Source organism: Leucopleurus acutus (assembly GCF_964270905.1).
Source record: "Leucopleurus acutus genome assembly, chromosome: 18".
NCBI classification, from domain to species: Eukaryota; Metazoa; Chordata; class Mammalia; order Artiodactyla; family Delphinidae; genus Leucopleurus; species Leucopleurus acutus.
The window spans coordinates 15,537,085-15,564,283 of record NC_139160.1 but is presented as its reverse complement, the minus strand read 5'-3'; the positions used below and the strand labels follow the sequence as shown (position 1 = coordinate 15,564,283).

General features: G+C 40.6%; 1 protein-coding gene across 2 annotated transcripts in view; it reads left to right on the top strand.

The window, feature by feature from the left end:
- Positions 1-9,866: 9,866 nt before the first annotated feature.
- Positions 9,867-27,199, top strand: part of VPS36 (vacuolar protein sorting 36 homolog) — a 33,313-nt gene continuing 15,980 nt past the window's right edge. For both annotated transcript variants that reach the window (XM_082859505.1, XM_082859504.1), the window contains exons 1-6: positions 9,867-10,015; positions 18,451-18,519; positions 19,887-19,957; positions 24,150-24,264; positions 25,336-25,425; positions 26,148-26,234. In XM_082859505.1, the coding sequence (XP_082715631.1) occupies positions 9,920-10,015; positions 18,451-18,519; positions 19,887-19,957; positions 24,150-24,264; positions 25,336-25,425; positions 26,148-26,234 (528 nt within the window). In that variant the 5' untranslated portion in view covers positions 9,867-9,919. The remainder of the gene's footprint in view (positions 10,016-18,450; positions 18,520-19,886; positions 19,958-24,149; positions 24,265-25,335; positions 25,426-26,147; positions 26,235-27,199) is intronic.

Genomic DNA, 27,199 nt, shown 5'->3' with positions numbered 1-27,199 from the left:
GGAACTGTTGGGTTCAGAAGCTAGGAAGTTCTGGCAAAACATTCTGTGCAAAAGTACAAAACGTGGAAAGAAATAAATCCTAAATAAATGGAGAGATATAATATGCTTATGGATCAGAAGATCCTGTATTATAAGAGGTACATTCTCTCCAAGTTGATCTGTTCATTCCCTTCTCAGTCAGAATCCTAGAAGATATTTCTATAGAAATTGACAATTGGATTCTAAAATTCAGATGGAAATGCATAGGATCTGGAGAGGCAAACAATTTTGAAACAAAAAGTTGGAGGACTTACACTACCTGATTTCAAGATATATTATAAAGCCACAGTAGTCAAGACAGTGTAGTGCTGGTGTAAGGAAAGACAAAAAAAAAAAATCACTGGAATACAATAGAGAGTCCAGAAATATATTCAATCCTCTGTGGCCAATTGATTTTCTACAAAGTTTCTAAGACAATCTGATGGATGAGAGGAATGATCTTTCCAGCAAATTGTGCTGGGACGTCTGGATATCCACATACAAAATATTAACCGTGACCCTTACCTCACCTCTTGAACAAAAAAACCCTCACAAAACAAACCAAAGTAAACCTCAAAATAGAACTAGACCTAAACGAAAGAACCCAAACTATAAAACTTCTAGAAGAAAACACAGGAGAAAATCTTAGCGATTTCTTAAACAGGAGACAACATGAACTAAAAAAGAAACAATACACTGGATTTCATTAAAGAACTTTTTGCTCTTCAAAAGACTCTTTAGAAAACTACAAAGTAAGCTACAGAGTCAAAGAAAATATTTGCAAAACATTTGCGTAAAGGACTTTTATCTAGAATACTAAGAACTCTGACAAAATTATTTAAATGTGCCAGAAAATTGCACTTCACAAAGAAGATATAGGAACTGAAGACAAGCACATGGAAAGATGCCTAACATCACTGGTCATCAGGAAGATGCAGGGACTTCCCTGCCAGTCCAGTGGTTAAGACTCAACCCTTCTAACGCAGCGGGTGCTAAGATCCCACGTGCCAGGCTGCATGGCCAAAAAATTAAAAAAAAAAAAAAAAAAGGATGCAATTAAAATCACAATGAGGGAGTTCCCTGGTGGCCTAGTGGTTAGGATTCCGGGCTTTCAACTGCTGTGGTCTGGGTTCAATCTCTGCTCATAATGAAATACCACTCACTATGCAGCCACTAAAATGATGAATTACCAAGGTTTGGCGAGGAACCGGAACTCTCCTACACTACTGGTACTAATACAAAAAGGGTATAGCTACTGAAGAAGACAGTTGGGCAGTTTCTCATAAAGTTTGACATGCATTTACCATATGATACAGCAATTACTGTCCTTGGGTATTTGCCCAAGAGAAAGGAAAACAAATGTACACGAATGTTTATAGCAGTTTCGTTCATAATAGACCTAAGCAGAAAATAACTCAAATCTCTATCAATGGATGAATGGTTAAACCAGTTGTGACATAGCCATATAATCGACTGCTACTTGGCAATCAAAGGGAACGAAATACTGATAAACACAACAACATGGATAAAATGGAAAAACTCGATTTTTTTCCCTCCTAAGCGGGGAAAAACACAGTCCTTCTCTACTGTGTTTCTTTCCAGTGTGTATCCTTTACTTCTACATGAAACATTTCATTCCTGACATTTCTGCTCACCAAATATTTGGAGATTCCCCCCCACTGTCAATAAGCACTTCCCTGTGACACCAGCTGGGTGTCCTATAAGTTAACTCAATTCTTAACACTACAGAGTTAGTGTCAGCTCCTACAGGTTAAAGGCCCGGTCCCACAAGACCGCCCCCACCCCCTACACTTCAGATGCCAGTCACAAGCCCAGGTTATCACCTGTGCTTCTGATGAACCGACTAGAGATTGCAGGTTCCGGTGACCCCCCTCCTTGGGTTCAATTAATTTACTAGGGTGGCTCACAGAACTTAGAGAAACACTAACTTACATTTACCAGTTTATTAAAAGATGTGATAAAGGATACCGATGAACAGCCATAGGGTGATGAAGATGAAGTGAAGAAGTGATCCACAGGGTGGAGTATGCGAGGGAACCAAGCACAGGGGCTTCTGTCCTCGTGGAGTTGAGGTGCGTCACCCTCCTGGTGTGGATGTGCTCACCAGCCTGGAAGTTCTCCAAATCTCCTATTAGTGGGATTTTGTGGAGGCTTCTTCACGGAGACATGAGCAATTATTAATGCTTTTTCTAGCCCCTCTCCCTTGTCTAGAGAACTGGGGGTGTTATGGACCCAGGCCCTTGGACTCTTTAATCAATAGAAATTAACGAGGCCAGATGAGAAATTCAGGTGAACTTTCATTGGGACTGTGCTGCAGCATGAGGGAGAGAAAACAAGAAACAGATACACTTGTTCGCTCCCCCAAGGGGCGCGTGCTGGTTCCTTAAATAGAGTGAGGGTAGGGGTGGATCAGTGTGGTGGGCATGAGGCATAGCTTAGGTGGTCTGCCCACCCCCTTGGTTGTGCTGTGTGCAAGGATCACGCCCAGTACCCTGCTTTTGCTCTCGGCACCTCGGAAATGGTGGCTGGTTTGTGGCCTTTTGTATCTTATTGTTCACAATTACCCCAACTGGGGCATGCATGCCGTTATTTTAGTTTCTTTGTGTTCTGTTGCTGGAAGAGACGTTTGTCCAGGTGCAGGTGCAAGTTCAAGCCCTCTGGTAAAGGGTACCAGGTCCCAGCCTATCTTAGGGGTGGGGATGGGGGCTGAAAATTCCAAGCTTCTAATCATGACTTGGTTGTTCCGGTGACCAGCCCCCATCCAGGAGCCCTCCAGGAGCCCACCCAAAGTCGCCTCATTAGAGCATGAGATACTCCTAGTACTCTCATCACTAAGGAATTTACAAGCATTTCAGGAGTTCTGTGCCAGGAACTGGGGGCAGAGACCAATATATATTTTCTATCTCACAGTGGATGCATCTCAAAAACATGGCATTACATTTAAGAAGCCAGATACAAAGGACCACAGACCTTATGATTTCATTTACATGAAATTCTAGAAAAGGCAAAACAATAGTGATAGAAAGCAGATCAGTGGTTCTTAGAGGACACAAAGTGGGGGCGGGTGGGGGGGAAGGTTGAATACAAAGGGCCCAGGGAGGGCTTCCTGGTGGCGCAGTGGTTGAGAGTCCACCTGCCGATGCAGGGGACATGGGTTCGTGCCCTGGTCCGGGAAGATCCCACATGCCGCGGAGCGGCTGGGCCCATGAGCCATGGCCGCTGAGCCTGCGTGTCCGGAGCCTGTGCTCCGCAACGGGAGAGGCCACAACAGTGAGAGGCCCGCGTACCACAAAAAAACCCCCAAAAAACTGGTAAATTATTTTATTTTATTTATCTTTTATAGAGCAGGTTCTTATTAGTTACCTGTTTTATACATATTAGTGTATATATGTCAATCCCAATCTCCCAATTCATCCCACCACCACCACACCACACCCGGTTCTTCCCTTGGTGTTCATATGTTTGTTCTCTACATCTGTGTCTCTATTTCTTCTTTGCAAACCGGTTCATCTGTACCATTTTTCTAGATTCCATATATGCATTAATATACAATATTTGTTTTTCTCTTTCTGACTTACTTCACTCTGTATAACAGTCTGTAGATCCATCCACGTCTCTACAAATGACCCAATTTCATTCCTTTTTATGGCTGAGTAATATTCCATTGTATATATGTACCACATCTTCTTTATCCATTTGTCTGTCAATGGGCATTTATGCTGCTTCCATGACCTGGCTATTGTAAACAGTGCTGCGATAAACATTGGGGTGCACGTGTCTTTTTGAATTATGGTTTTCTCTGGGTATATGCCCAGTAGTGGAATTGCTGGGTCATATGGTAATTCTATGTTTAGCTTTTTAAGGAACCTCCATACTGTTTTCCATAGTGGTTGTATCAATTTACTTTCCCACCAACAGTGCAAGAGGGTTCCCTTTTCTCCACACCCTCTCCAGCATTTGTTGTTTGTAGATTTTCTGATGGTGCCCATTCTAACTGGTGTGAGGTGATACCTCATTGTAGTTTTGATTTGCATTTCTCTAATGATTAGTGATGTTGACCAGCTTTTCATGTACTTATTGGCCATCTGTATGTCTTCTTTGGAGAAATGTCTATTGAGGTCTTCTGCCCATTTTTGGATTGGGTTGTTTGTTTTTTTAATATTGAGCTGCATGAGCTGTTTATATATTTTGGAGATTAATCCTTTGTTGATTCATTTGCAAATATTTTCTCCCATTCTGAGGGTTGTCTTTTCGTCTTGTTTATAGTTTCCTTTGCTGTGCAAAAGCTTTGAAGTTTCATCAGGTCCCATTTGTTTATTTTTGTTTTTATATCCATCACTCTAGGAGATGGATCAAAAAAGATCTTGCTGTGATTTATGTCAGAGTGTTCTTTCTATGTTTTCCTCTAAGAGTTTTATGGTGTCTGGTCTTACATTTAGGTCTTTAATCCATTTTGATTTTATTTTTGTGTATGGTATTAGGGAGTGTTCTAATTTCATTCTTTTACATGTAGCTGTCCAGTTTTCCCAGCACCACTTATTGAAGAGACTACCTTTTCTCCATTGTATATCCTTGCCTTTGTCATAGATTAGATGACCATAGGTGAGTGGGTTTATCTCTGGGCTTTCTATCCTGTTCCATTGATCTATATTTCTGTTTTTGTGCCAGTACCATATTGTGTTGATTACTGTAGCTTTGTAGTATAGTCTGAAGTCAGGGAGTTTGATTCCTCCAGCTCCATTTTTTGCCCTCAGGACTGCTTTGGGTATTCGGGGTCTTTTGTGTCTCCATACAAAATTTAAGATTTTTTGTTCTAGCTTTGTAAAAAATGCCACTGGTAATTTGATAGGGATTGCATTGAATTTGTAGATTGCTTTGGGTAGTACAGTCATTTTTACAGTATTGATTCTTCCAATCCAAGAACATGGTATATCTCTCCATCGGTTTGTGTCATCTTTGATTTCTTTCATCAGTGTCTTATAGTTTTCTGAGTACAGGTCTTTTACCTCCTTAGTAAAAACTGGTAAGTTTTATTGCACATAAATTATACCTAAATAAATAAAAGAACCCCAAAGAGAGAAAGGGAAGAAGGAAGGAAATTGTGCTCAACTGTGTTTTTGGACAAGATTCTCAATGTGTCAAGTATTTGCCTATTCCTAAGTTGTTGTTTTTTTGTTTTGTTTTTTAATTAGGGATAGATGTTGAATTGCATCAAATGTCTTTTACTATTTCTTTGATGATCATTTAATTTTCTTCTGTGATCTATCAGTGGGTTAAATTTTGGTAATAGACTTCCTAATATTGAATTGTATTTGTCCTCCTTGGATAAACTGCACTTAGATTGTGTTTTTCTGGCTTCACAAAAGGAATTTGGAAACTTTGCTTTTTATGTGCTCTGGAAAACTTAAGTGCTAAAATAATTATTTGTTCTGTCAAGATGTAAAAGAATTCACCTGTGAAACTGTTTGATCCAGAAGTGTTTTCTGCTTTTGTTTTTTTGAAACTCTTTGATAACTTTCTCAATTTGGGGTTTTAACAATCCTTTTATGGGGTTAATTTGAATGTTCATAGTCTCCAAACACCCTCTGCAATCAAGTTTTCATATTCATTTGCACAGGGCTTTGCAAAACATCTTTTATGAGAGTCACAGACATTCAATCTGAGTTTGTATCAATTCCAGGGTCCCCAGTAAGTGACCATGCAGCCAGTGATTGCACACAGCCTGGGAAGGAATCCATGAATCTCAGAGGCAGCCCTTTCCCATCTTGGAATTTCCAAGTAGGATAAAGCATTTTACTGTATTGAGTCAAAATGTTATCTTCCTGAAACTCAGATCATAGAATTTATCACTGGGAAGGGCATCAAGAAATGATCTGGGCTAGATAAGGTTTATATACTAAGATGCTCTACATCACTTTTTTTTTTTTAATGACAGAAGTTTATTTTTATAAATAAAAAACCAAAGGAGCTCCAGGTTGCTAAGCTTGATTGAAAGGTCTTAGTTTTTGCCAATTGGAGAAGCAGGCACGAACCTGAGAAAAAAATCTTAGCATTTGTCTAACTCTAGGGTTATGTTGCCTTAACTGTATTCAGAGTGAAGGAAATTACAAGAAAATCATTGTTATTGTTCTTAATCCCCAAACTCCCCAAATAAAACTTTTATCAGAGGGTATTTTGTTTAATTAGTCTCACTTCATAGTTACCAAGATGAGCAATTTCTAATGTTCACTTTTTCTTCTTTCAGAAAACCAGAAGGTTACAGGGAAAAAGTCTATTGCCATTTCAGTATAGAGGATCTTTTCGATTCGGTTTATCACAGATGGTTTTCTCTGAAAGAGCTACAGAAGATAAAGGAATTTTAAAGTAAGATGCAGGGATTGTGGCACATCAGGGCCTTGATATCCCCAGGCTGCAGTCATTGATGCAGGATGCTCTGTGGCCAGTGTCTGAGCAACTGTTTGAAGATGTTCATTATCCTGCAAGCTTTGAAAGTATCTTTTCAACATTGAGTCTGGGATGTGCTACTCGTTTTTGACCCACTCAGATACAACAACCATACTATTATTACTTATTTTTTCGCCTTTTAAGAAACGCACATTACTCCTGTTCTATTAAGGCCCAATGAAAAGCATTTTCTTCAACTAGTAGCTCCGATGTCAACAAAAACAAAGAGCAGGCAAGGCACTGCATCCTTCTTTCTTTCTTTCTTTCTTTTTTTATTTGGCCGTGGGATCTTCGTTCCCTTACCAGGGATTGAACCCATGCGCCCTGCAGTGGAAGTGTGAAGTCCTAACCACTGGACCACCAGGGAATTCCCTGTTTTGATTTTTATTTAACATTTAAAACAATTGAAGTACAATTGACATATAACATTATATTAGTTTCAGATGTACAATATAATGATTTGATATTTGTGTATATTGCAAAATGATCACCACAAGAAGTCTAGTTAATATCAGTCACCATACACAGTTACAAATTTTTTTCATGGGATGAGAACTTTTAAGATTTACTCTCTTAGCAGCTTTCAAATATGAAATATAATATTATTAATTATAGTCACCATGCTGTCCCCATGACATTTATTTTATAATTGGAAGTTTGTATTTTTTGACCCCCTTCACCCATTTTGCACACCCTCAACCCCCCACCTCTGGCAACCACCAGTCTGTCGTCTCTATGTTTTGGGGGAGTTCCATATGTAAATGAGATCATACAGTGTTTGTCTTTCTCTGACTTATTTCGCTTATGTAATCCCTTCAAGGTCCATCCACACTGTTGCAAATGGCAAGATTTCATTCTTTTTACAGCTGTATAATATTCCACTGTATGTGTGTATTATATGCCACATTTTCTTTACCTATTCATCTATTGATGGACACGTAGGTTGTTTCCATCTTGGCTGTTGTAAACAATGCTGCAACAAACATGGGGGTGCAGGTATCTTTTTGAATTAGTGTCTTCACTTTTTCCAGATAAATACCTGGAACAAAATTGTTGGATCATATAATAGTTCTACCTTTAATTTTTTGAAGACTCTCCATACTGTTTTCCATAGTGGTGGCAGCAATTTACATTCCTGCCAATAGTGCACAAGAGTCCCCTTTCTCCACGTCCTTGCCAACACTTGTTATTTGTTGTCTTTTTGATAGTAGCCATTCTGACAAGTGTGAGATGGCATCTCACCATGGTTTTGATTTGCATTGCTCTGATGATTAGTGATGGTGAGGCTCTTTTTGTTGTTGTTGTTTTTAATTGAAGTATAGTTGATTTACAATGTTGTATTAGTTTCTGGTGTACAGCAAAGTGGTTCAGTTATACATATACATGGATATATATATATATTTTTCACATTCTTTTCCATTATAGGTTATTATAAGATATTAAATAAAGTTTCCTGTGCTATACAGTAGGACCTTATTGGTTTTTTTTAAAAAAATAAATTTATTTATTTATTTTTGGCTGCACTGGGTCTTCGTTGCTGTGTGGGCTTTCTCTAGTTGCTGCGAGCAGGGGCTACTCTTTGTTGCAGTGCGCAGGCTTCTCATTGCAGTGGCTTCTCTTGTTGCGGAGCACAGCCTCTAGGAATGCGGGCTTCAGTAATTGCAGCACACAGGCTCAGTAGTTGTGGCTCACGGGTTCTAGAGCGCAGGCTCAGTAGCTGTGGTGCATGGGCTTAGTTGCTCTGTGGCATGTGGGATCTTCCCAGACCAGGGCTCGAACCCATGTCCCTGCATTGGCAGGCAGATTCTTAACGACTGTGCAACCAGGGAAGCCCTGTTATATATATATATATATATATATATATATATATATATATATATATATATATATATATATATATATATATAAAATGGTTTGAATCTGTTAATCCCAAACTCCTGATTTATCCCCCCACACCCGGCCCCCGCTTTCCCCTTTGGTAACCTTAAGTTTGTTTTCTATGCCTTAAGTTTGTTTCTGTGTTGTAAATAAGTTCCTTTGTATCATATTTTAGATTCCACATATAAGTGATATCATATGGTATTTGTCTTTCTCTTTCTGACTTACTTCACTTACTATGATAATCTCTAGGTCCATCCATGTTGCTGCAAATGGCATTATTTCATTCTTTTTTATGGCTGAGTAATATTCCATTGTATATATGTACCACGTCTTCTTTATCCATTTCTCCGTCGATGGACATTTAGGTTGCTTCCATGTCCTGGCTATTGTAAACAGTGCTGCAATGAACATTGGGGTGCATGTATCTTTTCGAATTAGAGTTTTCTAGGGATATATGCCCAGGAGTGGGATTGCTAGATTATGTGGTAGCTCTATTTTCAGTTTTTTAAGGAACCTCCATACTGTTTTCCATAGTGGCTGCACCAATTTACATTCCCACCAACTGTGTAGGAGGGTTCCCTTTTCTCCACACTCTCTCCAACACTTATTATTTGTAGACTTTTTAATGATGGCCATTCTGACTGGTGTGAAATGATACCTCATTGTAGTTTTTTATTTTATTAATTTTTAAAAATAAATTTATTTATTTTTGGCTGCACTGGGTCTTCGTTGCTGCACGCGGGCTTTCTCTATTTGTGGCGAGCAGGGGCTACTCTTCGCTGCGGTGCGCAGGCTTCTCATTGCAATGGCTTCTCTTGTTGTGGAGCACAGACTCTAGGCATGCAGGCTTCAGTAGTTGTGGCTTGTGGGTTCAGTAGTTGTGGCTTGCGGGCTCTACAGCGCAGGCTCAGTAGTTGTGGAGCACAGGCTTAGTTGCTCCGCTGCATGTGGGATCTTCTTGGACCAGGGCTCGAACCCGTGTCCCCTGCATTGGCAGGCGGCTTCTTAACCACTGTGCCACCAGGGAAGTCCCTTAAATGAAAATGATTTTAATGTGAAAAACAGAAGGATACAAAATAGTACTTACATACTGATTGAAGCTGTGTGAAAACAATTCGGGTCATGAATATTCATCTGGAAAAAAAAAGTTATCATTTACAGCCTTTAATGAACATGGCAGCATGCTGGGCACTGACAAGAAAACGGCACAAATATGCAGGAATAAAGCACAATAAGAAAGTCCAAGCTGCGGTTTGGGCTCCCTCGAAGTCCGTTGTAAACTCTGTGTTTGTTTCTGAGCTGGACAAAGGATGGGGTGGACGTCCCCACCGGGCCCTTGGCGGAAGGAACGCCAGGGGGCGCGCCAAGCACGTCGCCACGTCCCCCGGCGCCCCCGGGGCAGCGCGCGTTCCCCAGAGCGCCGGGGCAGGACCGCTACCTCCCTGCCGGCCTCCACCCCGCCCACCGCCAGGGGGCGCAGCAGGCTGCCCGGCACTCGGCTCGCCGCCGGGAGCGCCAGCGCGGGCGAGCGGCGGAGGCCGGCCTGGGGGCGGCCATGGACCGCTTCGTGTGGACCAGCGGCCTCCTGGAGATCAACGAGACCCTGGTGATCCAGCAGCGAGGAGTGCGCATCTACGACGGCGAGGAGAAGGTAGGGCGGCGGCCGGCCTGGCCTCGCTCCCGGACCCGGACTCGCGGGCCCGGCCTCGCCGCTCGGCGCCGCCCCCGCAGTCCACGCCGGCCCAGCGCCCGGCTCCGGCCCGACTTGGGAACGGCTCCGGGCGGGCGCGCCGGGCGGAGGCCCCTTTCCCACCCGGGGTGAGACCCCTTCGGGAGGCACGGCGGGCGCGGACCGGGAACCCTGATTCCTCGCCCCGATCGCGGCGGGCGGGCGACGGGCAGGCCGGTTCCGCCTTTGTCCGGAGGCCGCCGGGTCCTGCGCTCCGAACCGGGCGTGACTTCGGGCGCTGGGACCTGGGGGAGCCCGAGGGACTAGGCGGTCCCGGCCGGAGCGGGAGGGGGGTGGCTTTAAAAGGATTTCCGAAAAGAGGAGTTAGCCTCTCCTGGGACTCCTTGGCTGTAGGCTCTGTGTTTTGTTTGTTTTTTCTTTAGGAGTGACAGTAGAAAGGCGGTTTGATTGTTTTGTCGAGTGGTGGAGTAGGCCATGCCTGGTAATCCAAGCGTAAACCTTAGGAGGTGTGTTTGCAAATTGAAAGGAGAAATATTGCCAGTATTTCACAGAAATATTAACGTTCACTGGAGACTTCCGTCAGACTACAAACTATCATCCTGTTCTGGATGAAATGTATAAACTGGAATTAAAAAAAATTTAAAAACCCATTTACTCACTAGCATTTGTGGTTTCCAGAAGTTTTCACTTGCTACTTCTCCTTCCTTGGAGTTTCCTTAGAGAAACTTCCTCCTGTACTTTCGCAAACGTTGCTGGACCCAGAGCTCTTTCTGTCTGTGCTTTACAGAAGCTTGAGGCTTCCTTCCTTCTAGGGAGTGGAGGGCAGGGGTTAGTTACACAGCCATCGGAGGTACCGGGGGCCCAGGGGCTCTCCCTACTGGAGGGCATTTGTCCATATTTCCATTATTGAGTCAAGATCTTTTTTTCTTAAATAATTTGCTTGGCCTTAACTCTGTTTACTGCTTCAGTACTTTTATTAACTTGATCTCAAATTGGGTTTGCATGTTTTGGCTGGAGTGACAAGCTCAATGTTTTAGTTTTTGTAAACCGAGGTTACACCTTTGGAACTGGGGAGAATGGGAAGCTTAATCAACCTGCCCCCCCTCGGGGGCTTGGAGCTTGGCAGCACCCTCAGGTCCGAATATGGATATTGACAGATGGGTCTTCAAAGTCGCCTCCAAAGCCACTCCCTGCTGGCCGTCTAGCTTTTGCCCATCCCCACACTCTGTTGTTCTATGGAATTGCAATATGCAAATTAGGGACACGTTGGCTGCACAAAACATAACTGTGGTATGTTTTTTTTTAAAAAATAAATTTATTTATTTATTTTTGGCTGCATTGGGTCCTCGTTGCTGTGCACGGGCTTTCTCTAGTTGTGGTGAGCGGGGGCTACTCTTCTTTGTGGTGCGCAGGCTTCTCATTGCAGTGGCTTCTCTTGTTGTGGAGTACGACTCTAGGCATGTCAGGATCAGTAGTTGTGGCACGTGGGCCCAGTAGTTGTGGCTGGTGGGCTCTAGAATGCAGGCTCAGTAGTTGTGGCGCACCGGCTTAGCTGCTCCGTGGCATGTGGGATCTTCCCAGACCAGGGCTCGAACCCGTGTCCCCTGCATTGGCAGGTGGATTCACAACCACTGCGCCACCAGGGAAGTCCTTATGGTATCTTTAAAACAATAAAAAGATCAAACGATTAGCACCCATATATGAAAAACCATTGCTGAACCAGCAAATTCTAGTTTTTCTTTTATTTATTTTTGCTTCTTGTTTTAGCAGACATATAGGTATCAGAGGATTGAGAAAAAAGTCATGGGAAATACTTAGTCGAGACCCTTTGATCTCATCAAGAATTCTTTTTTTTATAACTTTATTTATTGAAGTATAGTTGATTTACAGTGTTGTGTTAGTATCAGGTGTACAGAAAAGTGGTTCAGTTGTACAGATGTATCTATTCTTTTTCAGATTCTTTTCCATTATAGGTTATTACAAGATACTGAATATAGTTCCCTGTGCTATACAGTAGGTCCTTGTTGTTAGTCAAGAATTCTTAACTGTTCTGCAAGCTGGGGGTGGTGCGGGAGGGCTATGGGTGTCTTGAAACCTAAGCGAAGCTCTAAGGGCTGCTCACCACTGTGGTCCCTGGACTGGATCTACTCAGTCACTTGCTGAGCTGTCCGTAGTGTGGCTGAGGGCCAGACTGATTCCTGGGGGAAGTCTTGCATCCTGGCTTTCTCCCTCTGCTGGAAGGCGTCCAGACCTCGCGTGGTCTGAGGACTCCAGGAAACTGCACTCATCAACCTCCGGATCTGAGCAGGTGCCCTTTCAGAATCTCTCACTAGCTCCCGTGGTCTCAGTGCTGCAGTGCAGACTGCACAGCCTTCTCAGCTTTGCACCCAACATGTTCCCCAGTAGGTGCAGGGCTAAGACCAGTGGACTCTCCCTACTCTTCCTTTGTATCTTCTGGCTCACTGTGGGTGTGAAATACATTAAAACAAAGAAACACACAAAACCTTGAATAAGCAGCGTACCTGCTACGTGCCAGGAGCTTTACATGATTTAATCCTCTCAATGGGCATGTGAGGTGAGTATTTTACTGAATGAGAAAAGAACTCTCAGAGGCAACAGTGACTTGCCCTAAGATCCACTGAGTTAGTTCAGAAGAGCTGGGAGTTAAATCTCTATTGATCAGACTCCCAAAGACTGTGCTTTGTTCACACTGCTGGAGCGCTTCAAAAATACAGCAGTCGGGGCTTCCCTGGTGGCGCAGTGGTTGAGAGTCCACCTGCTGATGCAGGGGACACGGGTTCGTGCCCCGGTCCGGGAAGATCCCACATGCCGTGGAGTGGCTGGGCCCGTGAGCCATGGCCGCTGAGCCTGCGTGTCCGGAGCCTGTGCTCCAAAATGGGAGAGGGCACAGCAGTGAGAGGCCCACGTACTGCAAACAAACAAACAAACAAAAAAACACAGCAGTCACCAGTGCCAGACCCTTTCCGTAGTGTAATGTGTATGTTCTACGTATGTTTATGGAACATCCTCTGAAGATGAGTACACTGAGACCCTCAGTAGGTGGTTGAGAAAACTGTGACCTGTCCAAGGTCACACAGTTAGTAATGGGTGGAGCCAGACCATTGCCCTTTCCCCTGCTCAGGCGCCTCTTGCTTGTTTATACAGGCAAAGTTTTCATGGGCCCCTTATGACCGGATAATATGTTGTTTTCCTAAGCAGTGTGGACAGGTCATTTGTTTCAATTCACAGAAGCGTCTGTAGCCTCAGCTAATTTAAAAAGTAATGTAAGAAGGTTAGTGGTGTGTAAAGTGGCAAGTTGCCGGCTTATACTAGAAGATTTAGAAAATGTGTATTTTCTTTCAGCTTTTAGGAAGTTACCCTTGGGAAATAATCAGAGATGCATAAAAATATAATGAACGAGGATGTGCATCTCAGCAGTATTATATATATATTATTTATTATTATGTAGTATAGGGAAAAATTGGAAGCAATCTGAATGTCCACCATAGGAATTGGTTAATTAAATATGCCACGCCCTGATCAGCATGAGGCGTGGCTAACCATAGGCTGCTGAGTGAAAAAGAGCAAGTTATAAAACTATAAATATCTTGGTCTCATTTTATTTTAAGATTATATCCACACACCCTGGCTGGTCTGATTACAAATGATTTCATTTTCTGTTTTAGACTTTAAAAAAATGTTTTCCAGATTTTCAACAGCATATTACTTTTATAACAGAGAAATGTGAACTCAAAACAAAACAGTAAGAGCTTATTCAGCGAATGCCTAAGTTATTTTAACTATTGACTCTTAAGTAGTTGAAATTATTCTAGCTCTGAGTGGTAGAAGCAAAGCAGCCTAAACTTGTCTGTCCCGTTGAGCTCATAATCCCTTGGAATCCCTGAAGGGAACAATTACACAGTGTCTTCACTGGGAGCAGCAATGCTTTACGTGTGCACATTGTTCATCAACATGGTGATGGAACGTCCTCTGGCTTCAGCTTTAAACTCACATCCTTATGCTTGGATTTCGGTCAGATAACGTGCAGTTTCCTAATCAGAACTATTATGTAGTTATGCTGTGTAACGTATCAGGTACTCTCAAGTTGATAAAAGTATTTGCTTCTGGAAAAGTGAAATCTTACTCATTGAAGAAAAAGAGTTTTTGTTTTTTTTTTTGCAGTACGCGGGCCCCTCACCGTTGTGGCCTCTCCCGCCGCAGAGCACAGGCTCCGGACGCGCAGGCTCAGCGGCCACGGCTCACGGGCCCAGCCGCTTCGCGGCATGTGGGATCTTCCCAGACCAGGGCACGAACCCGAGTCCCCTGCATCGGCACCTGCGCCACCAGGGAAGCCCCAAAAAGAGATTTTTAAAATGCTTAAATTTTTAAAATGCTTAAACTCAATTATTTGGTTTTGCGTATGCAACATTAACCAAAACATTTGTAGCCAGGCCGCATTAAATGCCAGGAATGTGAATGTGTTACTTCAGATGCAGAGGAAAGTGTGGAACTCCGAAGTCTTTTCTCTGAGGTGCTGAAGTGCTTGGTGGAAATCTCTTACAGAGTGTCTTCGACCAGATGGTTCAGCAGTTTTCTTCCCATTAAAGCTTATTAACCATATTATTTAAACTTACTAATATTAAGATATTAGTAATACAGTCAGATGTTTCTCTTAGAAAATAATTTTTTAAAACTCATGTTAAAAAGTATTGGTTATGTTATTATAAAGGACTTTTTTGACAGAGTATTTCTGCTTATGTTCAATTTAACAAAAAATAATTTATATACATTTCAGAGTTGCATGGAGTTATATATGCCTGTAACAGATTTCTTTATCTTTTTTTATTAGACAAATAATAAAGTTGTTAAATATGGGTAAACCAAAAGAAGAAACTTGAAATAATCAGTAATCCTTTACCCGTAAACAATTACTTTTGGCACATCCTGTGTGTGTGATTGTGCAGGTACGTGTGTGTGTGTGTGTGTGTAACCGTGCTGTGTACAATGCTTTTTTCTATATTAATATTATGAGTATCTTGTAATATATTGTCAAGTGCATACATAATTGCATTTATGAATATTTTTACTTAAGAATGATATATAATAATGTTCTAATTGGTTATTCACTTGATACCCATTTTTAACCACATTATTTTATTTTTTAAAATGTAAAATTTTTTAAAAAATTTATTTATTTAAGTTATTTATTTTGGACTGTGTTGGGTCTTTGTTGCTGCACACAGGCTTTCTCTAGTTGCAGAGATCAGGGGCTACTCTTCGTTGCAGTGCGTGGGCTTCTCATTGTGGTGGCTTCTCTTGTGGAGCACGGGCTCTAGGCACACCGGCTCAGTAGTTGTGGCCCACGGGCTCTAGAGAGCAGGCTCAGTAGTTGTGGCATATGGGCTCAGTAGTTGTGGCGCACGGGCTTGGTTGCTCCGCAGCATGTGGGATCTTCCCGGACCAGGGCTCGAACCCATGTCCCCTGCATTGGCAGGCGGATTCTTAACCACTGCGCCACCAGGGAAACCCTAACCACATTATTTTAAACTCAAAAGGATTATTATTTGTAATAACCTGGACCCTCACTAAGATGCTTTCCTTTGAGTTTCTGTTTTATATTATAACTTTTGAAATAACTAGTTACTCCTCAAAAGGATAGAAGCATGTCCTGCCTTATGGCAAATTCGACTTTCTAGTAACTAAAGTGAATAGAAACTTCCAATATATTTCTTGATTTTGACAAATGAAGGGGTTTGACTTGTCAGTCTTTTGGGTTCCAACTCTAAAATTTGCTTATCTATATAACTTCCAGTGCATAATAACAAATTATGAGGATTAAAGGTTTGGTCCTAAAGACCTAGCTGGCATTTTTGCGATAGTATTATAGTTAAAAAACATTTTTACATTTATAATTTGCCTAAGTGACACAATCCCCTGATAAAAATTCAAAAACCACGAAAAGTTAAGTCTTCCTCCCATCCTAGTCTCTCTGTCACCCACTTCCCCCTCAGAAGTCACCAGTGCTTCATTCTGGAGTCATACGCATGTGTCATACACAGGTGTTTGCGTAAAATATATTGTTTTTTCCTTTTTAAAGTATATACTTGTAATATACTATGCATACAGAGTTCTGAAACTTGCTTTTTTCTCTTAATCTATGTGGGGAATTTACCATATTTCATTAAGTCTAAGTGCACATTTTCTACCCCCCCACCCCCCTGGAAGCAGGATGAATCTTCAATTCATGGCATCTTAGATGTTATCAAATACATAAAGAGTCTCCTGATTCTTTTTAATGACTGAGTTGTCATTCCTTGTGTGGATGTACATTTCCCTGTTGATGGACATTTAAATTGTTTGCTATCTTTTGCTTTTAAAAAACAACAATGAATAACCTAGTAGCATATCGTTGTCCACATGCGTGAATTTGTCTTTGGGATAAACTCCTAGAAGGGCATTGATTGGATCAAAGGATTTGTGTGTTTATATTTTTGATAGATGATAATACATTGCCCTCCATAGCACTTGTCCCTCCAGTGATGTGTGCAAATGCTTATTTGTCCAACACGTCACCAGCACAATGTTATCAAACTTTTGGGCCCTTGCCAATCTCATGGATAAAAGGGGTATCTTGATGTTGTCTTAATTTGCCTCTTTCTTATCATCAGTGACGTTGGGCATCAATTAATGTGTTTAAGAGTCATTTGTAGTTCCTTTCCTGTGAACTTTCTGTTAACAGTCTTTGCCCATTTATCTAATGGATTATAGGCTATTTCCTTATTGATTTGTAAGAGTACTTTATATATTAAGGAGACATATACATTTGTCTCTGATGTGAGTTACAATTATTTTTCCCAGTCTGCCATCTTTGCCCTTGGTGGTTTTTGCCATGAAGAATTTGTGTACATGCGTGTGTGTGTGTGGAGGGGAATCGATCAATCTTTTCCTCTAATGCTAATGGGTTTAATGTTTTTCTTAGAAAGACTTTCTCCACTCTGAAGTGATTTAAAATTTTTTCTTGTAATTTTTTTCTAGTTCTTTCATACATTTTTAACTCAAATATTTGATCTATCCAGAATTTATTTTGGTACAATGTGTTAAGTATAATCTTACTTTGTTCCCGCCTGCCCCCAATGGACAACCCAGGTGTCCCAGTGCCATTGATTGAGTCTCCATCCACACCTATTTTGCATCTGTTTGTGTTTTTTTCTGGATGTTCTTATTATTTAAAAATCATTTAAAAATTTGTATGAGGGCTTCCCTGGTGGCGCAGTGGTTGAGATTCTGCCTGCCGATGCAGGGGACACGGGTTCGTGCCCCGGTCCAGGAAGATCCCACATGCTGCGGAGCGGCTGGGCCCGTGAGCCATGGCCGCTGAGCCTGCTCGTCCGGATCCTGTGCTCTGCAGCAGGAGGGGCCACAATAGTGAGGCCCATGTACCGCAAAAAAAAAAAAAAAAAATTTATGAGTGTTATACAGAAATTCAATCTGATGGTAAAAATTCACTCAATAGTGAGGTGTATAGTTTTGAAAAAGGGCCCTTTGCTTCTTTTTCACTCATTCCCTCACACTTTTTCTGAGATAACCATCGTTAACAGATCATTGAGTATCCCATTTAGACCTTTTTCTACTACTTATATGTGTATATGTGTATATATACACACATCTCTTTATCTATTTATAGATCTATTCACATGTAGTTTGAGGGATATGGAGTTTATATCTATCTGATTACATTATATGCAATATGCTGTCAATTGCTTTCTTCCCTACTAACCCTATGTCTTCGAGTTCCGTGATAGTTCATGTAGCTCTACCCCACTATTCTTTTTAACCCTTGCATGGATTTCATAGTGTGAATGTATCACACTTGATTTAACCACTTCCCTATTGTTACATAGCTAGGTTGTTTGCAATTTTTTCCTAATTTTTATTTATTTATTTATGGCTGTGTTGGGTCTTCATTTCTGTGCGAGGGCTTTCTCTAGTTGCAGCAAGCGGGGGCCACTCTTCATTGCGGTGCTCGGGCCTCTCACTATCGCGGCCTCTCTTGCTGCAGAGCACAGGCTCCAGACGCACAGGCTCAGTAGTTGTGGCTCACAGGCTTCGTTGTTCCGCGGCATGTGGGATCTTCCCAGACCAGGGCTCAAACCCGTGTCCCCCTGCATTGGCAGACAGATTCTCAACCACTGCACCACCAGGGAGGCCCAATTTTTTCCTAATTTTAGCAAGGCTTATGAAGTGTGTAGCATTGCTTCTCTTTAACTTGTGATAAATCTAATTCTAAAATGTTTATTTATGTGATTGACTTACTATCGTGCAATTCATGGGGAAGAAAATCTGGACCACATTGAGTGACAGGTTATTAATATTTTCTGATGATCTTGTTTTTCTAGATAAAATTTGATGCTGGGACCCTCCTTCTTAGTACGCACCGTCTAATTTGGAGAGATCAGAAAAATCATGTAAGATCGAGTTTTTTGCTTCTATTCTAGGTTTTATGTCACTGATTTTTTTTCTTTCTTTCTGGCAAAACTATAAATACATGTGATAAATTTTTGTTTGCAGATGTCAGAAGAGTGTGTTCCATATGGTCTCTCTGAATGGGGCACATATAGAGGAATTAGGGTCTGGTCCCTCATTCAACCCTAGCACAGTCTGCAGCTACTGTACAGAGAATCCTGGCGGCTCCTGGTTTTTAAGCACTAATCAGATTCTCCCTCACACTCAAGTGTCCCCATCAGTCAGGGGTCCTGAAAACAACCCGTTTGGAGGTCTGCTGAGAAGTGCAGGCTTCTACCTAGATACTGAGATGAACTGCCTCTCAGTCACTCAGCAAAAGGAGAAACCCCACCCCGTTTTTGCATTTCTAGGAAGAGAGGACTCAGTGATATGTATAGACCTGATATCTTTATTCCAAAGAGCTTTACTTTGAATGTGTGTGTGTGTGTTTGTGTGTATTTGTGTGTAAATCTCTGTGTTGCCAGTAAAAGAAGCAGTCTTTTCTATGTTATTTTTTAAATTGCTGGCTGCCTCCCCCATGAAATTTTAATTCCACAGGTAAACTCTATACTGTACTGTGGCTCTTTGCATGTCACTAACCGCTGCAAACTCTGACTCTTTTTGCCCCCGAAGAACCAATTTTTCCCCCTCAGTGGTGATATTGGCCTGGTTGGTGACGAATGCCTTAGAACTGGTAATGTTGCCTAATTCTTTTTAAAGAAATAGAGATTCAAGAAAGAAATCTTTTCTGGAGGGGTAGGCGTCCTTAAACCATATGTTTATAAATTAAGTTAATCTTAGTATAAGTTTTTTGATTATCATGTAAAGGAGCTAATATCAAAGCCCTTAGACCTATTATTAATAATAATTAATAATAAAGGGAAGCCACATTAGTATTTTCTGTTAAAAATTAATTGTGGGTGGGTGAGTGAAATATAGAAAATTATAAAGAGGAAAAATCAGCTCTATAACACACTCTTTAAAGTCGTTTTGATTTACCTGCTTTATTTTCTGTTTTCCATATAAGAATATATTATATGTAAACAATTTTCATATAAATACTACTGTTTAAAAGATATAGCTCCTGTAAAAACAAAGGTAGTGACAGCTGCTTTTAAACCTCTTATGTTCTTCCATGCCGCAAAATGCTACCACAGTATTGTCTTCATTCAGTTTTTCCTTAAGTTTATTTAAGGAATAAAATAACATTATTATTTTCTATTGTTACAATTACTAAGGACCTTAAAGGTATGTGGCACCCCATTAAATCTATAAAACAAGGATTTCTGACTAGTCTTACAGATCGTGTTTTCTTTTGATTCCCTCCCAGGAATGCTGCATGGCCATTCCTCTTTCCCAAATCGTGTTCATTGAAGAACAGGCAGCTGGAATTGGGAAAAGGTAAGGTCTGTATATTACAGTCTTTATGCACAAAATCGCTTCCAGTCAAGCTGTCCTTGTTAACTTGGTTGAGTCATTGCTCAGTCAGTCATGGCCGTGACTGTGTGTGTGCAAGTGAATCAGATGATTGTGTTTGTTGGTCAGAGCTCCCCTAAGAAGGTATCGTCCTGGGGGAGGAAGGAAGTAGGTGAGGGAGATTAAGAAGCACAAACTTCCAGTTACAAAGTAAATGCGTCATGGGTATGAAAGGCACAGTGTGGGGAATATGGTCAGTAACTAAGTAATAGCTTTGTATGGTGACATAGCGTACCTAGACTTATCATGGGATCATTTTGAAATGTATAGAAATATAGAATTACTGTGTTGTGTAACAGAAACTAACAGTATTGGAGGTCAGTTATACTTCAAAAAGAAACAACCAAAGTCATGGAAAAAGAGATGGGGTTTGTGGTTGCCAGAGGTAGGGTGTGGGGGGGCAGGGAAAATTGGAGGAAGGTGGTCAAAAGGCACAAACTTTCAGTAATAAGTTAAATAAGCAATAGGGATATGATGTATTGAAGACAACATGATAAATATAATTAACACCGCTGTATGTTATCTATGATAGTTATCAAGAAAGTAAATCCTAAGAGTTCCCATCACAAGGAAGAAAAATTTTTTTTTCTATTTCTTTAATTTTGTATTGGATGTTCACTAAATTTACTCTGGTAATCATTTCATGATGTGTGTAAGTCAAATCATTATGCTCTACACTTTAAACTCATACAGTGCCATATGTCAATTATATCTCAAAACTGGGGAAAAATATGTTTTAAAAAAAAGAAGGTAGGGCTTTCCTGGTGGCGCAGTGGTGGAGAGTCCGCCTGCCGATGCAGGGGACACGGGTTCGTGACCCGGTCCAGGAAGATCCCACATGCTGCGGAGCGGCTGGGCCCGTGAGCCATGGCCGCTGAGCCTGCGCGTCCAGAGCCTGTGCTCCGCAATGGGAGAAAAAAAAATGAAGGTATTATTCTACTTTAAACTCACTGATAAATGGAAGTCATTCTTTTTTTTTTTTAACATCTTTATTGGGGTATAATTGCTTTACAATGGTGTGTTAGTTTCTGCTTTATAACAAAGTGAATCAGTTATACATATACATGTGTTCCCATATCTCTTCCCTCTTGCGTCTCCCTCCCTCCCACCCTCCCTATCCCACCCCTCCAGGCGGTCACAAAGCACCGAGCTGATATCCCTGTGCCATGCAGCTGCTTCCCACTAGCTATCTACCTTACGTTTGTTAGTGTATATAGGAAGTCATTCTTAAAGCAACAATCAAGTACTAAAGTTGCTGTAATATCCTCAGGTCATAATAAATAAGTGTGGGCGGGCTGTCACTATATATATTTCCACAGACATTTGCTTTTTTTTGCGGGGGGGCATGCCGTGCGGCTTGTGGGAACTTAGTCCCCCAACCAGGGATTGAACCCAGGCCCTCAGTAGTGGAAGCACAGAGTCCTAACCACTGGACCACCAGGGAAGTCCCCAGTTATTTGCTTTTCTGTGTCTGTGTATGTATCATTCAGTACTTGAAATCATAAATGACCCATCTGAGAAAAATACTTGACTTGCCTCCTATTTCTAGTTGACCATAAAGTTTCTCAACTTCGACTTCTTCAGATATCAGTGTTGAACAGAGTATCACAAGAGTTATTGTCCAAACAGGGACATTCCTTAGAGTAATAAGGGACACTGCTTATAATTAGATCAGGCAAGCATAAAACTGGACTGTCCCAGGCAGACCAGGAGATGTGCTCACCTTGGTTTAAAGCCACAGGTTAAAACGTTTCTGTTTATTCAAGTATATAAAACATTTTCGCTTTACACTTTACATGCATGTGATTGAGGCCAACTTATGAACAAATATTGCTGATAAGGAGTTTTTTTCCATGCGGGCTTATCTTCAGCTTTAATGTAGTTAGATCCTTCAATAGAAGTGAAACAAATGTTAAACTTCCCTGGAAATGCAGTGCATCCTTAATTATAATGTTGTAGCTAGCATAAAAGATTGCTTATTTGACATAAAAGAAACTAACCAATATTTTGAAGAGATTAACAAGGCATAGATTTTTAGAGTAGGCTATTTCTCCGATTTATATTTTCCACCTTGTCACTTTTCTCCATCTTATTGAGTTTTTTCTCTTTTTTTGGTATGATCGACAATACAACATTATATTAGTTTCAGGTGTACAACATAGTGATACCTAGTATTCGTATATACTGCTTTATATATTGCTTTCATTATTAAGTTCTACAAACTTGGGCTTCCCTGGTGGCACAGTGGTTAAGAATCTGCCTGCCAATGCAGGGGACATGGGTTTGAGCCCTGGTCTGGGAAGATCCCACATACCATGGAGCAACTAAGCCCGTGTGCCACAACTACTGAAGTCCGCGCGCCTAGACCCTGTGCTCTGCAACAAGAGAAGCCACCGCAATGAGAAGCCCAGGCACTGCAACGAAGAGTAGCCCCCGCTCGCCGCAACTAGAGAAAGCCCGTGCGCAGCAATGAAGACCCAATGCAACCAAAAATAATAATAATAATTAATTTTTAAAAATCATATTAAAAAATGACCATTTAAATTTAAAAAAAAAAGTTCTACAAACTTTAAGGTGTTCCAGATCATTTGACTTTTTCTCTGCTGTGTTCCAAGGAAATCTAAACTCTATAACAAAAATAGTTAAATATTTACCTTCACATTAGTGTCTATTTTTAAACATCTCCAGTGAGGAGGAATTCGATAATATGCCAGATTGACTTTTCTCAAATATTCTCTTTAGCTCCCAGCTCCTCCTCTCAAATAATTACCATATCTCATTGAGTCAAAGATGTATGTGCATTTTCACCTTTTGACATCTCTGTACCCAAGATGCTTCTTTGAATTGGTGGATTTTAAACTTGGTGAAATGTGGTAATTGAATCACCCAAGAAGTGAATATATGAAAAAATTAGCATGGATCTTTTTATTCTGACTTTGGGATGTTTACACTTAATTTTGTATCATCTTTTAGCTTTTCATTGGGTTTCCTTTGACAAATTCTGATAGTTAGGGCTTTTTTAGTTTTAAAGAGTGTATGATGCTTTTGCTTAGTCACCTGATCCTAATTGTCATAGGTTTATTGTTTACCTGACAGTTCATTTCACACAGTCCTGTGCTTCTGCTTACACAGTTTTATTTGCTCACCTCACTTAAAGATGTTCATCACAAAGGAACCAATGAAGAGTCCGTTAAAAAAAAAAAAAAAAAAGAGTCCGTACAAGCCTGGCTCCAGTTCACTAACCAAAGCATTTGTTACATCAAGGAGGCCCCACATGTGGTGTTTCAATTTTAGGGTGATATTTAGGCAACTATATGGGCCTAAACAAAGTAATATTGAGTAATAGGTGTATCTATAATGTGGTCATAAAGAAAAAGCTCTAAGCTAGGTATGCAAGATACTTCGAGTTTTTAGTTTTGCTAATATTTATAGAAGATTCTTTATTGAGCTGGTTGGGGAAAAAAGACTTATAAAACTCAACAAATATAATAGTATTTTGATGGCATAGAAGATAATAGTAGTCATAAAGATCATGGTAGTTTGTGATCCTGGAACAACAACATTTTGAGAATTGTTTTTGCTGTGGGATATCTCTCTAGATCATGCTGCTGACTGAGTGGCGTTTTCCAAAAATGACACTGTAGAATGTTGGTTTTGGATGGAGTTTTAGTAAAATGTCAGCTGGCCAGTTTTACACAGATAAGTTTTCACATTTTGTTTTCAAATGAGTAAGGTTGTATGCTTTGGCAGAAATTATAGGCCCCTGGTAGCCTTTGGGGATGACTCTGTAGATGGAAAACCTAATCATAAACCAATATCATAAACCACCCCAAATTCTGCAAATTTATTTTAAACTTACTTCCTAAAACCACATTTTTATTTAGTCTATGGCGCTAGTAATTTGAATTTTTTGGTTCACGGCTTACAGATTTTAAGTAGAGATATTTTTGAAAGGTTCATTAATACTGAATTGATACAGACCTTAAAAGGATTCCTTTCAGGATGTTGTTTGTTTCTACACGAATTTTAAGTGATCTGAAATATATTAAAAGTTATGAAAATAGAATTAGTGATTTTTAAAAAACAATTAAATACATTACATTTGCTCTTTCTTTAGTGCCAAAATAGTGGTTCATCTTCACCCAGCTCCTTCTAACAAAGAACCTGGCCCATTCCAGAGTAGTAAGAACTCCTACATCAAGCTGTCCTTCAAAGAACACGGCCAGATTGAGGTAAGTTTCTTTATGAATACAATCAGACTAGAAATGTGTACTCGTATGTATTTTTGTTGTTGTTTGTTAATAGGATGGCAGGCAATATTGTTCAGCATACCAGTTTTCACCATATTTTTACAATAAAATTTTTATGATATCTTAAGCCTTATCAGTGGAGAATACAAAGTTTAGGTTTCAGTGGGAACGGGAGGCAGGAGGATGTAGTCACAGGAAAGAGTGGAGGCTGGAAACAGGCTAAGTCACCACACTAGGTAGGCTACTAGTTAAGTGTTCAGTGTTATCATTTGGATAAAAGGACAGAGTATAATGCAGTGACATGTTTAACTGCCTCAGCGTCTGAAAGTTCACCAGCCTTACATCAGGCAGTCTATCTTTATTAACTCCATACAAATCTAATCGCTTAAGTTCTTATTCCATAGTATCATGGTTTATATGTTCTGATTAATAAGTTGCTATGTAAGTATTCTTTAGACATTTATAAGTGTGTGTTTATCTCCCCATCGAGATCATAAATTATGTTCTTTTTCTCTGTAGCACCTGACCCAGTGTTCCTTGCACAGCAGGCACTGAGCAAATTTAAGTGACTAACTGAAGTCATTCTCACTGTAGCTGAAAAATAGAGCTGATTTTTTATTTTATGAGCGTAGGCATGTTTTGGCCCTAATATCTGGCCTCACATTTTAACTAGACAAATTATTCTCAGCTTCCTTCATGGATAACGGTTGTGTATTTTTCTTGGCACTGTGTCTGTTTCGCTACAGATTGAAAACAATCCACACATGCAGGATTGTTTAAAGTAAGTCTACTTACTTCATTGTCACTCATCTCTTTGTTGAGAATAGTTCACTTTATGTAGAAGGTCAGTTCCTTCTTTTTTTTCCCCCTTTGTGCTTTCTGAAGTTGACCCAAGGAAAGAACTTCCTTTGATTTCCTTTGATGTCTCTGAGAATTCTAGGCTTGTTGCAAATGACCAAACAGACTTCCAACTAAAGAAATGTTAAGTAATGATTTGTACTAGAATGTCACAGCCTGACTGACTCACTTAAAGTGTATGCGTGTGCATAACAGTTTTACAGGCGTTTATCAGAGGAAATGACACAGAGAAGATGGGAGAATATGCCAGTTTCCCAGTCGTTGCAAGCAAATAGAGGATCCCAGGTATTTTTTCAGCTGTTTCCTAACCCAGTATTTTCAGCTCTGTACTTGCATCTTCGTTAAGGGAAAAGAGTTCTATGATTATAGAACTTGCCAGAAACAAAATAATGATATTCTGATTAAAAACTGATTTTCACAGAACTTAATTTAGTGCTCTATAGATGGTAGACACTTAGTAATAATACATGTCTACTTACCAGGGTAATTTCAGGGTGGCAGAAGTTAGATTCCCCTTCTGCATTCTGTTCTTTATAATTAGTGTGGCATCTGAGAGAACAGACAGTACCACTGGGTGACATTTTCCAAGGCAGTCTAATTAACCACCAACGTGGACAGACACTCAAATGTATAAAAGTAGCTTGTATAATAACTGTCAAGTACCAGAATTTTACCTATAATTTTTTGCACATTTGAGACCATATTGAATATCTGATACCTATATAATAGCTTGCCAAAGAACAAAAATGAAATTTAATTTATATCTAAAATACAGAGTAAAATATACCATCTCTTGTTATGTTCAGTTTTTCTGTATAATGATTTGAAGGTCATTATGTATGGCAATAAACCGACAAATATTTTGAAGGGAAACTGAATGTAACTGTGTGCTGTTTTCTTGGGTTCTTTGTGGGTCCTCTCCCACCACTGAAAACACAATATAGTGGGTTACAAAAGATTGTGTCCTTCCTATTTTGGACGTTTTATTTTCTACTTTTGTTTTTCAGCCAGGAAGAATAAGGGCTGTAGGAATTGTAGGTATTGAAAGGAAACTGGAAGAAAAAAGAAAAGAAACTGACAAAAACATTTCTGAGGTAATTCTTACACAAGTTCCGGTCAGCTGTCTTTTCCAGCCATCTTTCTTATTCTTTTGGATACAGCTGTGAGTAACTCCGTTCTGTGTATTGGAATATATTTAGTTTGCCTGCAGCCACACAGTCTCTTATTCCATTTAAGGAGTCTACTTCAGGTTGGCATAATTTAGCCCAAATGTGTTTTAAAAATCTTTTCCAGAAAGGAATTAAAAAGAAATGCAAATTTGTTTTCTGTGAGGTTAGAAAACGTCATGAATTATTGTGTATAAATTTTAAAGTCTAGATGGGATTGACTGGAGGGTCCTCCTAATGAATTCAAGGTCCTATGTATAATTATTTTGGATGTTTGGTTAACTTAGTTGAGGGGAAAAGGCTGTTCTGTGGCCCTTGACTCTGGCTGGACACTACACAGTTTTATGCTGATGACCACTTGGGGACCAGGCACAGGGGTAGTAAGAATGGCTCAAACCAGCTTATCACTTCTCCTAGGAGAGCACCCCTGAGCTTGTACTTTACAGTGTTTCTGAAACCTCATCCTATATGAGGAAATTCAAATGAAGGGGAAAGAACTCTAGTTAAGGGGCTTCCCTGGTGGTGCAGTGGTTGAGAGTCCATCTGCCAATGCAGGGGACATGGGTTCGAGTCCTGGTCTGGGAAGATCCCACATGCCATGGAGCAACTGAGCCCGTGAGCCACAACTACTGAGCCTGCGCATCTGGAGCCTGTGCTCCGCAACGGGAGAGGCCGCAACAGTGAGAGGCCCGCGCACCGTGATGAAGAGTGGCCCCCGCTCGCTGCAACTAGAGAAAGCCCGCGCACGGCAGTGAAGACCCAACACAGCCAAATAAATAAATAAATAAATAAAATTAATAAAAAAAGAACTCTAGTTAAGAAAATGAGTTATACATTAGATTTTGGCAGTTAGTTAATACATATAAACATATCAGTTTTCCCATGTTTATATG